Source organism: Ursus maritimus, unplaced genomic scaffold, assembly GCF_017311325.1.
Source record: "Ursus maritimus isolate PB19 unplaced genomic scaffold, ASM1731132v1 scaffold_27, whole genome shotgun sequence".
Lineage (NCBI taxonomy): Eukaryota > Metazoa > Chordata > Mammalia > Carnivora > Ursidae > Ursus > Ursus maritimus.
Genome location: NW_024425230.1, coordinates 18,344,313 through 18,361,873, shown reverse-complemented (window position 1 = coordinate 18,361,873; position 17,561 = coordinate 18,344,313). Strand labels below are relative to the sequence as shown.

At 41.3% G+C, this 17,561-nt stretch overlaps 1 protein-coding gene across 1 annotated transcript in view; it reads right to left on the bottom strand.

Annotated features, from left to right (window-relative positions):
• The window catches only part of AGBL1 (AGBL carboxypeptidase 1), a 689,944-nt gene that overhangs the window by 63,203 nt on the left and 609,180 nt on the right, over positions 1-17,561 (bottom strand). Inside the window, exon 23 of the mRNA XM_040642611.1 lies at positions 15,041-15,052. Coding sequence (XP_040498545.1) covers positions 15,041-15,052 — 12 coding nt within the window. The remainder of the gene's footprint in view (positions 1-15,040; positions 15,053-17,561) is intronic.

Here is a 17,561-nt window from a genome sequence, read left to right as displayed (position 1 = left end):
GGAGTAGAAGACTTATAAGTAATATACGAACAATCATATCTATTTGCTTGAAGTAGGACCCCCAATATGCCGCCCACACACATACGAGGCAGTGTGGAATGACACAGTATAAAACCACACCACTTGGTGTCAGAAAACCCAAGTTCAAATCCCTCTTTTCAGTACTGTTTTGAAGCACATCGATTCACTCCTCTGAGATTCATTTCCCATATTTGAAAATGAAGTTGTTGAACCAGAAGATCTCTTCTATCTCAAGGTCCATGAGTCAGCTTTCTAATGAAAAGGAACTGAAAAGCACATTAGTTACTAGGTTTCAGGGTTCAGTCACTTGTGGCCTTTGATAGATACTGTACATCTCTCTTATTACGAAATATTTTTTCTCTCCCAATAAAAATACTCTATGTAACTAAGCAAAATTCTCTCCTTAGGTACTATAAACTTCCTGCCCAATGAGATATGAGAAAATTGTGAGTTGCCTGGAAAGATACCCAAACATTGTAATTTCATGGAAAGAAGTCTGAGTTGAGATTTGCTTTTCATAAACATTTTGATTATGGTAAGGGGAACCTCAGACGAATAAAAGTAGGATGCTTAATAGTGTGAAGCTAGAATCTGACTTGACTGGTTTGAAGGCTTTTCCCCGAGATTCTTGAAAAGATTTTTTCCCTTGCACCCTTCTCTCCTATATCCCAGTGGTTTTCAACCAGGAATGATTTGGGTCCCAAGAGAGATTTAGCTATATCTGGGAACATTTCTGGTTCTCACCACTAAATACTACCCAGCCTAAAAAGGCGATAGTGCTAAGGGTGAGGAAGTCTGTTACTGATAGTACATGGAGACCACAGTGAGATACTCTAGAACTTTCTGAATTGAACTGATAAATTTAGCATGCAACAGATCAAATAAGAAATAGTAACATCGCCTTCAGAGGATGAGCATTCCTATGGCAGAAAGAGTAGACTTTAATGGAATAATTGATTATCTGACAATATCTAAAGCAAGAATGTTTCAATAAAATGTATGTAGAAACTCGGCTCTGTAGAGGCCAATACTAGACACATTCATCCAGGACATTAGCAATGTGTCTGGATGTTCGGGGATAAATTACTTCGACCTACAATGGGGTTTTGTTATCTTTTGAAGGTGCAGCTCTTAAGTAGTACAGATGCAGCTGAGTATCTATCGCCAACTATCTAATCTCACCACCATCTGCTTGAATCATATACTCACCAAACAATCTTCTGGTTATAGTTTGGATTCTCACGTAGCACTTCCTATAGGAAGATAACGTGATGACTAAAGAAAGAAAATTATTCTGGTCTCCTTGGCTGTTATACCTCTCATAGTGATTTGATAAACTGACATTTTGATTTCTTCATCAGGTGAAACCTTGGGAATTTTGGGTGAGTCAATCCTACGAAAGGCATCCCAAAACCTGAGGACCCAGTCAGAGTCCTTACTGGGATAACTGCACCATCGACAGTCAGCTAAACATTATCTCTGGGCAATATCTCTTTCATAGCTTAAAATTTATAGCACCTGGAAGAGCAAAGAGTTAAAAAGAACTAATCTAGCCCTTCCCTACTTTTTTTTTTCTCTAAGTGATCTAAAGAGAGTTTATGGAAAAGAGAAAGGGTTTATTTTGCAACCTCTGTAAAGCTTCTTATATAAGAAGCTCAGTGTATACTATCCTATATTATAGGTTAGTGCCTTTTTTTAATAAAGTATACCTTTTCAAAGTAGGAAAAGAATGTGAAATGTTTCAAAGGGGAAATATGAAAGTAAGACTTCTTTTTTTTTTTTTTTTTAGGCTGGAATGGGAAATTGGGGCTAAGTTGGTCAATGGGACAAAAAGTTCCCCAATGACAAGGTAAGATCTTGTGGGAATGCCTTGAGGTAAAGCCAATTCAATTAGTTTCTGCAGCATAACTGTCAGGACCCAAAAACTAGGTGGAATAATGAACTGATTAAAACCTGTAATTGCAATTCAATGGAGGAAACCATTCATCACGAAGATGGCAGCGTTCCCTACATTCCAGATTGCAGGGAGAGGAGACACTGACAAAGGTAGGAATGGGGGGCTGGTATGAATCAGAGGAGAAGAACAACACATTTCTTAATAGGAGAATGAAGCACTAGCCTGAAAGGCGAGCTTGGTCTTCATCCTGTAAATTTGATTTCTGACCTAACAACAGAAATGTAGGCATCTCCCAGGCTTTAATCCAAGCCCATTTTGAGGATGCACTTCTAATTTGATCACTACGAACATTCCTGGATTTTACCCAAAGCCAACACTAGTCAATGCTCTTGGTTTTTCCCTGATGTTCCGCAGGTCTTTGTCTCATGAATCTTTGAACGCATCGTGCTTTGTATCAAGGGCTGGCCAACTTTTCTTATAAAGCACCAGATAGGAAATATTCTTGACTCTGCTGTTGTGGTCCAAAAGCAGCCATAGAAAGTATATAAACACATGACTGTGGGCTGTGTTTATAAAAGCTCCACTACAGCTTTTTCTACAAAAATAGATGGGAGGTCAAGTATGGCCTGGTTGCCGCAGTTGGCTCCATATACACAGTAGTAACTAAGATAACATGCAAAGCAAAGTAATAAATGAAATGAATGACCAACATAAAATAGCTTTCTTAATTTCTCGAAAGACATGGTGGTCGTCTTATACTAAATGGCATTTTCCACTGACAGCACTAAGACTTTTAGACCAGCTTGAAATAAAAGCAGTAATCAATGCAGGAATCCTGGTAGTAGACAGACTGGAGAATGCATCAAGGATACTTAGCTTCATTCATTTGTTCTTCCTCATTCGCTCACTAGTGTTTGTTTGGCACTGGTGTGTGTGTGGCTCTCTGTTCCAAGCACTTTTCTAGATCCTAGGGATGTAAGAGTGAACAAGACAGAAATAGTTCCTGCTCTTTTGGAGACCATGACAGTGAACAGATGAGGACATAAGCAAGATAATTTTGGTAATGAAAATTACTATAAGGAAATAAAATGACGTGATATGGAACAAATGTAGGTGAATAGCTACTACTATAGTTTGGGAAGTTGAAGAAGGCCCCTCTGAGATGGACCCTTTCAGCTGAGGCTGATGATGGTAAGTCTCCTGCAAAAGACTTCAGAAAAGAAAAAAGAAACACTAGTACGGTTAGAGCTGGAGTGAGGTGGAGAACACCAGTTATGAGATGATAGAGGTAAGCCAGAGCCAGGTTATGCCTTGGGACTGGGTGTTGAAGTTTGACTGTGTTTTTAACAGGAGGAGAATGCATTTCATGGTTTGATGGGAAAGATGACATCATCTCACTAGATACTTTAAAGGACAGTTCTCATTGGGATGTGAGCACAAATTCTTGGAGGGGCTGAGGGACAGTACTGACAGGGGGACAAGTTAGGATGCTCTTGCATGATGGTAGGTTGGCCTAGAGAGCTTCGTCCATCCATTCCCATCGTCTTAATGTATCTCAAATTTAGATCTCAGTGGAAATTGGCATTTTAAGCCTTATTACCTCTGAAAAGTTAATTGTACGAAAAGGACCAAGGTCTGGGTCTGCTGGGAATGGATCCTTTTGTTATCTTAACTCTTCAATCACTAACCTTCTATACTAACCCTCCTGATTTCATCAGATTCTATTTTAGGGGTCAGCCAGCATGGCCTATTGGACAGATTAGCTTTTGGATTTCAGAACATGGTCCTCAGTATTTTCATCAGTGAATATACTTCTAATCTGGTACCACTTTCTAGATTTTTTTTTATACAGGCAATCTTTGTTAAGCAGTGCAAAATTGAACTCCTGCCTCTCAGTCTTTAAGGGTCTATAAGTGGTTTCTCCCATAATCAGCAGAATAAAAAAAGTTGGGGCACCTGGGTGACTCAGTTAGTTAAGCGACCAACTTTTGATTTTGGCTTAGGTCACAATCTCAGGGTCATAAGATCAAACCCTGTGCTGGGCTCCTCACTGGGCTCCCCACTGGAGTCTACTTATGATTCTCTCTCCGTTCCCCTCTCCCCCCACCAAAATAATTTTAAAAAAATAATAAAGAAATATAGTCTGACCCACATGTCTGTGTGAGAAAGGATGGACTTCTGTTGATAATGATCCAGATAGAAACTGGATACTATATATGCCTGAGTCTGGAGTCGGGTCCAGCTCCTAATGTCTACTCTACACTGGCCTCCTTGCTAACACCCCATATCTCTGAATCCTGCCCAGATTTCTCACCTTACTCCTTCATATTACGGTGCTTATCAACTTCCAGTTTACACCCTTGCTATATATTTCACGTGCCAGTATCTTAGGGGAAATCCCCTTGCCCTGTAACTCTTTCTAAATTATTTTCCTTCCTCTCCTTTCTCCTCACTTTTTAAAATCTGCTTACGAAAGACACCTTCCATTTCTCCAGCAGAATGCTTTTGCCTCAGTATGTCCATATTACGGAATAGGTTTGCTACACCAGTCTCCTCCACATGGGAAGGCACTGGCCTTGCATCTAATCTCCCTGATTAACCATCATTTCACTTCTGATCATTTATGGTTCAGGACTTTTATTATGTACCACCCCATTCAAACTGTGACTGCTGAATCTACAAAGTTGTTGTTGTTGATCATTCTAGATGTCTTCAACAATTAGATCATGTTTGTCTTCTATTAAGCCTATTAATTAAGAGCTGGATTGTGAGTCAGGTGGACCTAAGTATAAAGAACCTAGATATATGAACTTTAGCAAGTTGGGTAACTTCTTGGTGCCTCAATTTCTCACCTATAAAATGGGGATAAAATAGTATACACCTGTCTTAGCCTGTACTACCCAGAAGGAAGAGACTGAGGCTACTAACTAACCAGGAAGTACAGTCCCAGTGAACCAAGAGTCAGGAAAAAGGGGAGTGAGTCAGGGAAGGGAAGAGCCAATATGAGGGTACCTCACTGAGGTGGTCACTGCTTGGTCACGAGCTCACATGATGGCTCAATATAATGGGACTGTCTTCTGGGTGCTCATCAGAAGCCCTGCTTGTCAAGACACTCCATGAAGGAGGAAAGACGTATTTGTCCTCTGGAACCCATATTCCATAGGTTTTCCCCAAAGGGAAGTAACTGCCCCACACCCCTGAATTGTGTACACCTGGCTGGTGCACAGGTTCCTGGCATCTCATGCCTAGTATCGAGAGGGAAGCCCAGGGTGGAGGGCAGGAGTGGCCTGGCATGGGCTTGGGGCCAAGAGTATCGTGCTGCAGCCTTGCGAGGCGGGTCACAGGCCACGCAGAGCTGGCTGCCTCGTGGCAGCCAGACAAAACAAGAAGCCTCCAGGCAGAAGAGGCTGAAATGACCTGAGTGGTGCCTAAGAGCCATCTGATTCGTTCCCCCCTTGAAACACTTGGATCCGTGCACGCCCTTTTCTCATACCAGACTCTCAAAACACAGGGCGTACCTCCATCTTTATGAGCAGATACTAATCATGTCCCTGCGATGGCGGGTGAGGAGTCAACCATTCCTAGAGCTCCATTCAACTGGTGGCAGCTCAGCCCTGTGAAGACTTAAGGCTAGAGGGTTCACGAAACAAATGAAATTCCCCGGAGCCACGGCTGATACGGAGCCCACGACACTCATGATCTCGCTTCTGTACCTCCCTTTTAGGGTCTCCCACACTCCTGACCACGACTTAGGGTCTCCCACACTCCTGACCACGACTTAGGGTCTCCCACACTCCTGACCACGACCTGAGCTGGTCTGGGCTGTCTGCCTGATGCATTGGCCCAGATCTTCATCCCTACAGGGTCTGAACTCTTGGTTGTCTTGCCGTTGCTGGGGTGCTATGGTTCTACAGACACTTGTGTCTACCAGGGCACAGAAGCACTGAGATGCCCCAGGGAATCCCTTAGGATCCAGACATTGCTCTGCCTGCCCCACATTGTGTTGGAGCAAATGTAGCCCCTCACGGTGATCAAAGGCAGTTTCAGCAGTTGGCACCTAGCCCTTCTGTTCCAGGTCAAGTAACCAATTTGGGCTGTTACATAGTAAGTCCATGTCAATTATACATTCAAGATCCAGGGAAATAACTACAGGCCAGGTTCAGGTACCCATTAGACCACTATGACTTAGGTGGTCTAGCTTTCCTATACCTCAACTCTAACTGGAGGATTGTGAAAGCATTGCAGGTCCCTTGGTATTAATGTTAGAAGTCCCCTCTAATAATCCTCAAAAATTTGGGGGCATTTGCTAGCCCTTGGATGCATAGCAACCCTGGCACAGGTCCCTCTGGAAAGGATCACATTGATCTTCATGACATCTATTTGCATTTTGCATTGTAATACAGCATTGAAGAGCCCTGACTCGTGAGATGGAACTCTCCAAGTTAAAAGGCATCCTGTTCTTTTAGCCATTCCTACAAACTACTGCAGGCCAAGGCACCCTATTGGCCACTGCAGCCTTCCTCCCCATTACAGTAATTACAGCAGGGGCGCTACACCGTCTTTGCCTCTGATGGTCAAGTGCTGCCACCTAGCTTCAGTCATTCTGGCATCTTGCCACTGACGTCAGGCAGCTTATTTACTGTTAATCTGTCCCACTGTCAAACCTGGCCTACAGCCACCCCCGGACTTCTCAAAGACTCTGGAGCTGCCCCCTCCCCGGCCCCTTTCCCATTGCCTTAACATCCAGTTCTCTCAGAGTGCGGCCCTCAGAACTAACATTAGCATCATCTGGGAGCTTTACAGAAATGCAAATTTTATAACCCCAAATTTCAGGACATCAGACTTGGGGGATGAGGCCTAGAAAATGATGTTTCATAAGCACTCCTAGAGATTCTGATATAAGGTCAAGTTTGAGAACCACTGACTTAATGAAAGAAATATCCTCTAGGATACTAAGATATCCATTCTAGTATTTCCACTGCTCTTAGTTCTTGGATTCCATCCTCAATATGCTGCAAAGCATCTCCAGCTCGTTCGTGTAAGACTTGGATGTGCAGAAGCTCTAAGGAGCTACTCTGCAGACTTTTATTTGTCTTTTGTGCACATGTACACACACACACACACACACACACAAATCAATACAAGCAAAACTAGAGAAAGCTGAGGAAATCAGTGAATTGTATCAATGTGAATGTTCTGTGATATTGGACTATTGTTTTGTAGGAAGTTTCCACTGGGGGAACTGAGTAAAGTGTACATGGGATCTCTCTATATGATTTCTTATACCTGTATATGAACCTACCTCAATCTATCTAGCAATCATCTATCACCTATCATTTATCTCTATCACCATCTATGTATCTATCATCTATCTAAGTATCTAAAATCTATCTACGTATCTATCACCTATCATCTATCAATCATATATCTATTAATCTATCATGTCTCTATGTTTCTATCTATCTATCTATCTATCTATCTATCTATCTATCTATCATCTATCTATCTATCTATCTATCTATCAGTATTTTACATTCCCACTAGCAATGAATGAGTAACCCAGTTTCTGTGCAACCTCACCAGCATTTGGTGCTGTCACTTTTTTTTATTTTTTATTTTTTTACTTTAGCCATCAGTATGCAGAGATACCCCACTGTGGGTTTTTGTTTCTTTGGTCAGTTGTTTTGTTCTTTTGCCCTTTCCTGAGGGCTAATGATGTTGAACCTAGTTTCCTGTGCTTACTTGCCATCTCTATAGCCCCTTCAGTAAAGTGTGCTTTTCACGTCTGCCTGTTTTCTAATCGCATAATTTGTTTTGTACTAATGAGTCGTGAACACTCACTATATATTCTGTATATAAGCCCTTTGTCAGCTCTCTGGTTTGCACATATTTTATTCCAGCTTGTAACATGGACTTTCACCCCCTTCACATAGTCTTTAACAACAAAATCTGTGATTTCTATGAAGTCTAGTTCATCAGTTTTTCCTTTAATGGATCATGCTTTTGGCATCGATTCTAAAAATTCAGTTAGTTTTTGAATAAGGTGTGCAGTACAGCTTAGGTTTCATCTTATTGCCTATGGATGGCCAGTTGCTCCAGCACCGCGTATTAAAAAGGCTTCCTCCATTGAATTGCTTTGGCACCTTGTCAAAATCAGTTAAGCATATTTATGTGGGTTTATTTCTGGGTTCTGTTCCATTGATCTTTGCATCCATCCCTCTGCCAAGATCAAACTGTCTTGATTACTGTAGCTGTGAGCCTTAATGTGGAGGGTGATTCCCCCCATTTTATTCTTTTCATCAAGATTATTTCAGCTACCTGTGTCTTTCCAAATGAATTTTACAATAAGCTTCTCAATATCTACCAAAAAACCTTGCTGGTATTTTGATAGGGGTTTCATTAAGTCTGTAGATCAATTTGGGGAGTATTTTCATCTTTACAATCGGAATTGTCTTTTAATTCATGAACACGTTATGTCTCTCCATTTACTTACATCTTTGATTTCTGCCGTAGCATTTTGTAATTTTCACCATACAGATCCTGTCCATGTTTCGTTAAGTGTCTGTCTAGGTGTTTTAGTTTCTTTGCAACAATTATAAATGGTGCTGTATTTTTAATTTCTGTTCCAGCATATCCAGTTTTAGTAGCTAGAAATGTGCTTGACTTTTGTGTGTTGATCTTATGTCCTGTAGTCTTGCTGATCCCACTTACTAATTCTTGGGGGGGGTTTTCTGGAGGGTAGATCACGTATGGGTAATGAATTTCTATATAGACAATCATGTCATCTAAAAATAGGGACAATTTTCCTTTCTTTCTAATCTCTATGTCTTTTATTTCTTTTTCTTGCCTTATTATACTTTCTAGAGTTTCCAACCCTGTGTGAAATAGCAACAGTAAGAGCAGACGTCCTACTTTATTCCCAATCTTAGGGGGAAGCATTTTGGTTTTTTGTTAGTAGATATGATATTAGCTGTGAGGTTTTCATTGATGCCCTTTATCAAGATGAAATAATTCTTTTGCATTCCTCACTTTCTGAAAGTTTTTATCATGATGGATGTTGGATTGTACCAAGGCTTTTTCTGCACCAATTGTGTCTGGTCATTTGATTTTTCTTCTTTAGCCTATCGATATGGTGTATACAGCAGACATTTAGAATATGTTCTAGGTGTCTTTGACAGAACATTGAACTCAGAGTCTCACGTGAGTGCCCCTTTGTCAATACACTCTCCCCTACCCAGTCTTAAATTTGTCCGTCCCCACCCCAATCTCACCCATGCAGAGTTAGTTACTGCAGAGGCACGTGGCATGGAACAAGTAGCCAAGAGCCTGGAAATGAGTGAGGCTGGGCAGATCGGAGGCCATGCTGGAGGTGTGAAAAGCTAGCTCGGAGGGTTGATTTAAGAATTGTATGAGCCCATGCTCATAATATCCTTAACACTGCAAGAGGAAAATAGTAAATGTTCAATAAAATCATGAATGCCAAGGATGTACTTGACGTTTATACCATTTACTGGCTTCCACAGCCATCACATAACAGGGAAAAAAAATCCATCAACATGATATGCTGCTCTGTTACACAAATGACTCATTTTGAGTGCCTCGTCTTTGCCAAATACCTTTTTTAATCCATTACTTTTTTTTTTTTTTTTTAAATACTTGGTCTTGTCCATCTCCTGTCTGTTACCTGGAATTACTTTCAGTTTTCCTACCTGAGACAAAAACCATGTCCTTTGTATGACCTGAATTCATTCTCAATGTTGGATTCAGAATGTCAATGTTACCCTCTCTCCTACATTTCACATTCTAACACACGCAAAGCACCCGGAAAATATCTGGACCATAGTAAACCTAAACCACAGTTCCCCTTCCTCTTTACCCTTCTCCTTACCCCACCTCTACTATGAATAACACCACTACCCGTAGCATCATGGTATCTTTAACGTAAAACAAGTTACTTCAGTGTTAGATTCTGTCCTCGTCATTCTCTGCTTCTACTGTCTGGAGCTCTGGACAAAAATGCTGCTAGAAAAAGGCATACACGGGAATGACGTAAACGACAACTCTAATTATTACAACCACTACCAACTCACCTGAATTTATCGAGCACTAAAAGGTACTGTGGTGCACCTTTTACATGTCTCATGCCATTTAATCTTCAAAATAATTCCATGGTGTCAGAATTATTATATCCATTCTGCAAATAAGGAAGTGCCCTTAAAAACTTTAAATGACATACTCAGTGCCTCCCAGCTAAATAGAGGCCGACAACGATTTGAACCTATTTGCGTCTGGTTCCAAAACTATTGTGCTTAGCCACAGTACGCTACTACCAGTCTTGGTCCATTGCAAACCCTTACTCCAGGGCTGTCTTTACTCCTTAGTGGGCTCCTACACTGACCCTCCATTCTGATCATTCACACCGTCTCTTTTCTGTTCAGGTCTTCACAGACCGCCTACATGATAGCCTCTGTGTTAGTTTTCCAAGGCTGTCATAACAAAGTATTATAAACCAGCTTAAAACAACGTAAATTTATTGTCTCACAGTTCTGGAGGCCAGAAGTCTGAAATCAAGGTGCCAGCAGAGCCATGCTCTCTCAGAAACCTGCAGGGAAGAATCCTTCCTTGCACCTTCTAGTATCTGGTGTTTGCTGGCAATCCTTGGCTTGTTCTAATCTCTGCCTCCATCATTATCTGACTGTCATCTCTCTGTGTGCCCATCTCTGTGCCTCTCCTCTTAGAAGAACACCAGTTATATGAGATGAAGGGCCTACTCTACTCCACGATGACCTCATTTCACTTTCATCTTAATTGCATCTGCAAAGAGCCTATTTCCAAATAAATGTATATTCACAGGTAGCAAGGGTTAGGGCTTCAACGAGTCTTTTGGGGGACATAATTCAATCCATAACATTCCCCAATGAGTGCACACATACCCACACATGCACACACATACACGCACGCACAGACACATACACCGTATTTAACAGCTTGAGGCCACCCAACAGTATCGCTGCCATTTTTGACTTACACTCCAGCGTTAAGTGCAGACACGTGATGAGCATGGCGAAGGCTAGGACCTTGCCTGCTGTCCTAAGACTAGCACACCTGAAATGCTGGGCTATTTCCTCCATTCTCCTATTGGTATATATTGATATATAGATAGATAGATATAGATATATTGATAATTCTACCATTCTCCTATAATAGGTGTGTATATGTATAGGAGAGTGGTAGAATTATCAGTATATCATAGATATACTGATATCTATAGATATAGATACATTGATAATTCTACCACTCTCCAATATATATATATATAGAGAGAGAGAGAGAGAGAGAGAGATGAATTCGCTTACCTGATCTAAGACTTCATTTACACAATGTAAGATGGAAATAATAATATTCTTTTTCTTAACAGAGTCAGTGTGAAGGCTTAATGACCTAAGGAAAAAATATCTAAATGAAAATATCTAAATGAAAAATTGGACTGATAGATCCTGTAAGCTGTGAGGTATTTTCAAAGGTAAAATAAGATGATCTTCATTTACAGCCACTTACCTCTTTCCCTCTGGCCATTGATCTCAGGGAAGGGACAGTTTTCCGGTTGCCCTGAGCTCCTCTCTGCCTGCTGAGGGATTCTTGCTTACTTACTATAGTTCTCCATCTTATTATCTCCAGATTTGCCCCCTCAACTGAATGGGCTTCAAATTCCTTGTGTTTTGTTTTGTTTCGTTTTTTCCTAATCTTGAAATGATTTTTAAAGGGCTCTACTCACTACTTTAGCTTGTCTCCTTCCCTTCATGGCCAAACTTCCAGATGAATGCTCTACACTTTTGCTTTCAATTCCTTTTAACCAATCTCCCTGATATTTCTTTGACATCGGTGTCACTTGTCAACTGAGCTGCCTTTATGAAAGTCACAATGGCATTAAAGGATCTTGGCATTGAAAGCAACCGGCTGGGTGCAAATGTGTTTCTCCCTGGTCTCCATGCTCTTGACAATTCTGCTGTGTAACAAAGCTGGTCACCCCTCCTTCTTGACTTTCTCTTTGTCTTGACTTCTGCGACATGATAGAAGGCTCTCTTGGTCCTTTCACCTTTGTGAATAAGACCTCTCAATCCTATCTGCTACTACACAGAGAGCTTTCCTCTCTGTCCTAATGGTGGGCGTTCCCAATTCTCATAATGTGTCCTCTCTTTAATTCCTCTGGAAGAACTCATGTTTTCTATGGCTTTGACGGACAACTAATAGTCATTCTGCAGCCCTACCTTCTTCTTACTGTGTACCTATCCCTTATATCTGGCCTAAGTTGGAAAGCACTCACCAGCACTTGAAACATATGCCCGCTCTTCCTGCTACCGACAGGTCTGACTCAATAGGTCCAAACATAAATGACAAATGTGCTTCTTTCCTTCCTCAGCCCTCGCTTCACCAAAGCATCCTTCACTAAATTCCTCACTGGTCTATCCTCTTTACTACAACAAGTCTCCCTAAAAGTGCAATCAGGTGCCTCTCTTGCTTCGATAACTCCTTGTAACTTGCAATTTTCACCGATGGGGTGATCCTGGCTGACTTCTTAAATGTTCATGACTTTCTAAACATGAACACTTCACCAGAATGATCGGTCTCTTTAATTTCTCTTATACACATATTCTGCCCCCGCCCCCAAATCCTTGCAGGTAGAAGGAAAATCTCAGAATGTTTTACCAAAATACCAACAACCATGCTAGAAATTGGGAGTGGGTACTATTAATTCCTGTTCACTGATCGAGCCCAGCTCACCTCATACTTGCAACCTCATTGACTTGAGTATTCCCAAGTCTAACATTAAATGAGTAAAAGTTGCAAATATCTCTTAAATTATCCAATCAATAAAAATTTCTTGAATCGCTGCTGAGTGCAAGGTACTTAGATCATTACAGCAGGAAGATTACAGTATAAGGCAGTTTCTCAGTCAATTACCTCACAAATAAATGCCAGTTATTTACTGGTACACAAAATATTATATTATAGTGTCCCATAATTCCTTCCCAGGAGATATACCAGTGGTCAACTGCTGTATAACCAACAGTCTGATTCTCTGACTACTCTAAGTAAATTACACAGGGACACATGAAGGTGAGAGAAAAGCCAACCAACATTTATTTGCAATTTATTGCAACTAGGAGATTGGCATTCTGGTAGGGACTTTCATGTGTTCCATTAGGTAATCTTCACCAGAACATGGTAGGTATTTCTACTTACTTTAATAGAGGAGGACAATAAAGTTCAAAGGTATTTTAAAAATCCCTAAGAATCAACTTTTTCAATAAATCAATAAATATTTACTGTTTTCCATGGGTGTTGGGATATCAGGATGACTAAGACAGACACAGTCTTTGCCCCAGTGAGATATAGGTGCCACCAGTGATAACAGAATCAGATTTGAACCCCATCAACCAGATGTCAGGGCGCTAACTCCTACTCTAAGTAACACTTTCTCCTCTTCCACTCTCCTCTCACTTCCTGGAATACAAGGACTCATCCCTTGTGAGTTCTAAAGAGTATATTTCTGTGACCTGGTTACTTCCACAGGTGAGCACTTGTGTGTATCTGTAGCATGTTAATGGTCAATGTTCATCTTGACTTCTCTATGTGGATTCAGTCCCCGCCTGGTCACCCCATCCCTTCCCATCAGTCTACAATCTCAGTCTTCCCAGGTCTTGAGCTAAGTCAGGTGAGGGCAGTTGGCAGGTGATATGGGCATCTGGATTCAGCTCCACAGTCCTGAGTCTGCCATCCATTCATTCCCAGTCAAGGCCCAGGGCCAATCCCACGTGGAAAAGGAAGCAGTGTTTCTCCTTATCTCTTACAGCAGGTGCGTGGTTCATGAAGCTGGGTTGACGATGCTCATATCTCAACTTAGATCACTAGTGTTCGCTGGACCTAGAGCTCAGTCTTGAATCTCCTGTGATTTGACTAGCCCTGAAAACTGCCTCTTCACTGCAAGCCCTTTCTCTACCTGGAATATCATTCCCTCCTGTCTAGTGACTGGCTGACAGCTTGTTTCAATCATAAGTTATCCTCAGAACAAAGATGCTACCACCCACAAGAAATGAGAGCTGGGTGAGGATTCCAGAGGCTCTGTAAGCTAGCATGGGAGGAATGGAGGGCAGAGTAGGCATTGGGAGAAGGGTCTCCTGTGGTAACCTGCATTGGAAAGCAGCAGATGAGTGGACAGGGGTTCCAAAAAACATCTGTGCTTCTTTTTACTAAAAAGGAAACAGATGATAGAACCGCTTGCACCAGAATGTCTCTCCTGGTTCAGAAATGTTATTAGGGATAGCTCCTTAGTTGGGTTTATATTTATATATATATCATACTTATATTAAATATATATTTATTTTATTATATATTCTATTATGTATATGTATTTTATTATTTATGTAATAGTGTATATTAAGTATATTGCTTATTTATTTCTATATTTATATAGAAAAATATATATGTAACATATAATCTCATTAGAAAAATGAGAATGGAGAGCATTGCTATGTCTTGAGAATAGCACAGCACAGTGTCAAGCATGGCACCCAAATCTAAGGTCCTTTTTGACTGGCCCCTGCTGGTCTCTTCATCCTCATCCCCTGAGGCCTCCCATCTCCTCAAACATTACTCATCATTGATCCTGCCTATCTGAAGTTTCCACACATAGCTGTTCCCACAAACAGCTCTAGGCTGTTTGCGACTCCTTACACATGCTCCCTCCTCTTCCAAGAATATGTTCCTTCTACCTCCTCCTACCAGCTCCCTGTTCTCTGTTAGCACTGGCTTGACTCACTTTTTTCTGTTTGGAAAATTCTCCTTCATCCTTCAAATCTTGCTCAGGGATAGTCTCCCCTGTAAGCTTCTTCCTTCCTGCTCCCTTCTCTCACAAAGTACTCCCTGTTCTTGAATACTTCTGGACTTTTACATATGAATGTCACTGCACATATCACAGTCTTATTAGGTTTACTTCTTTAAGTGCCCCCTCCACCCCCGGAGTGCCCCATGGGCAGCAACTGTGTTTATTCATCTGTATAGCATGTCTGGACTTGTAACATAACCATGGATCCCAATGGGTTTCCCTGTTGTCCACACTACGGGGAGGAGCAGCTAGGGGGTAAAGCGGGGATATAGTAACACAGGCAGATCAATTGTGTTGCATGAATTAATATGTCTGAGACCATGGGCACCAACTGCCTGACTCACACACATACAGCAATCACATCTGGTTATTTTTAGCTATATTTAGCTAAATCCATGTGCTTGGATTTAACCACTCTGTGAAATTCAGGACATCCTAATTTCAAAGGTCCTTGGTGGGGCCTGGACACCAAAACTTTTTAAAAGAACTCAGGCGATTCTAAAGCCAAGTAAAGCTGAGAATTCTATTGGTCATTCAAACAAACAAACAAACAAACAAACCAGCAGCTTAACAAATCCTTCCTCTCTTTGTAGATTCTTCTAAGATTTTTGCTTTAGGTACCAAACAGAGTGGTCAGAATTAGGAGGAGAAGATGGTGTGTGTGTGTGTGTGTGTGATATCACAAAGTTAGTTTGCTGTGGGGGAAAAAAAACAACAATTGTGGGCTAAATTCTCTTGGAAACCGAGTGAGGTATATATATAAAAAAATAAATAAAAAGGGAACGAATCGTCATATGGTTAGGCTAGAAGTCAGGAGAGCTGGGTCTTAATCTTGGCTCTGTCACTAATTAGCTACTTGCCCTTAAACATTATAATTAAAGCCATCTATTCTGAGAGTACATTAAAGTTTACAAAGTATTTTTCCATATGTTGACTGATCTGAAAAGGGGGCAAAGACAGCTATTTCCCCTTGCTTTTCAGAGTTGAAGAAACGAACCCTGGAGTAGATAAGCAGCTCGAACACGGGTAAAGCCAATTAATATGAATCCGTATACATGTTAGAAATGGAAATGACTCTAAATCAGGAACTTAAAACTGTGTGTGTTTTGTAACTCCTTCCAAACTCAAGCAGGTGTTATTCTATCAGTTTAAAAAAGACTCACTCAAAATTGTCGTCACATCTTATATTGACCTATAACTTTCTCTTTGCTATTGTGCTTCCAATAGTTATTTCCAAGACCTTGAATTTTTTTAAAGATTTTATTTATTTTTGTGCGTGTGTGCGAGAGAGAGAGAGAGAGAGAGAGAGAGAGAGAGAGAGCAGGAGCAGAGGAGAGGGGCAGAAGGAGAAGTAGACCCCCCACTGAGCAGGGAGCCAGATGTGGGACTCAATCCCAGGACCCTGAGATCATGATCTGAGCTGAAGGCAGATGCTTAACCGACTGAGTCACCCAGGCACCCCCCCCAACAGTCTGAAATTTGGGAGTGACCACTCTAAAAAAGTAGGAGACTAAGAATATCCTGTAATCAAGGACTGACAGAAGTACTACAGATTTAAATATTCAACTGTATTTAAAACGGAAGGGGACTTTGGAGGATTTTTTTTTTTATTATTCAGGGCCTGGAAGGGCACAGAAAGTCTGCTAGAACACATTGGAGCATATTGGTCTATCACAGAGAGGTGATTTACCTATTTTCTTTCAAATGAAAGAAAATGTTAGGGCCATGAGAGAGAAATGAATCTGCAGAAAGAATCACAGTCACATCAATGGCCCCAAATCCCATGACTCTATAATTTGCTCATATCTCAACTTTTCCAATAGCCTCTTGACTATTACCTCCCACCTTTTGTCCCGCTTGGGGCTCTATCCCTTATTCTACCAGCGTGATCTTTTTAATACTCATCTCTGCTAAAACATTTTCAATGGTTCCCCACTACCTACAGGACAAAGACCAAGCTCCTTGGCTTATTGTATACACCATTTCTTTATTTAGCTGATCTTGATGCTTACCCTTTGCTACCACTCCATCTGACCCTCAAACTCTGGATACACTGAATTATTTCGCTCCAAGAATTATCCATACATTTGTACACCATCATCCCCCCCTGCTTATAATAACTTTCTTTGGCCCATCTGCTTGGCAAACAATAACTGATTCCTTGAGATTCAGTTCATGAGTCGCCCCCTCTTGTACTGTAGGCAAAGTTAAGCACTTTCTCCTCTGTGTATCCCAAGGGACTCTTTCTGATCAACTTCCGCTTCCAATATGAGAGCTGCTTGAGTGTTATTCAGGGATCAAAGCCTGGTCCGCTGCAGCCCTGCGTACGGTGACTACCACATACCAAACTATAATCATTTTGTTGGTCAAATGAGTATTTAGAGACAAGAGCTGGAGTTTAAGAGTAAGGACAGTCCTCCAGCAAAGAAAGGGCACCAATGAGAGAAAAACTTCTCTGAACTGGTCACTCAGAAGCTTCAGTACAGAGAGAGAGAGATCTGGACTCTGAAGGATTCTGAGAAATGGGGTTAATCAAAGCAACACAGGCGACTGAGATGACTTCAGGTCATTTAGCCCTGCCAGGACTATAATATTCCCCACAGTATATTTCCTAGTGTATTATCCTGTCACTCTTTAAATATTCTCAGTAATGGGGCCTTTCAGAGGTGCTGATTAATAGGGTTTAAAGAAAGATGGCAAGACGGAAGGTGTATGACAAGGCGTACAGGGAGAGAGATGGGCAATCTCATGTCTTTG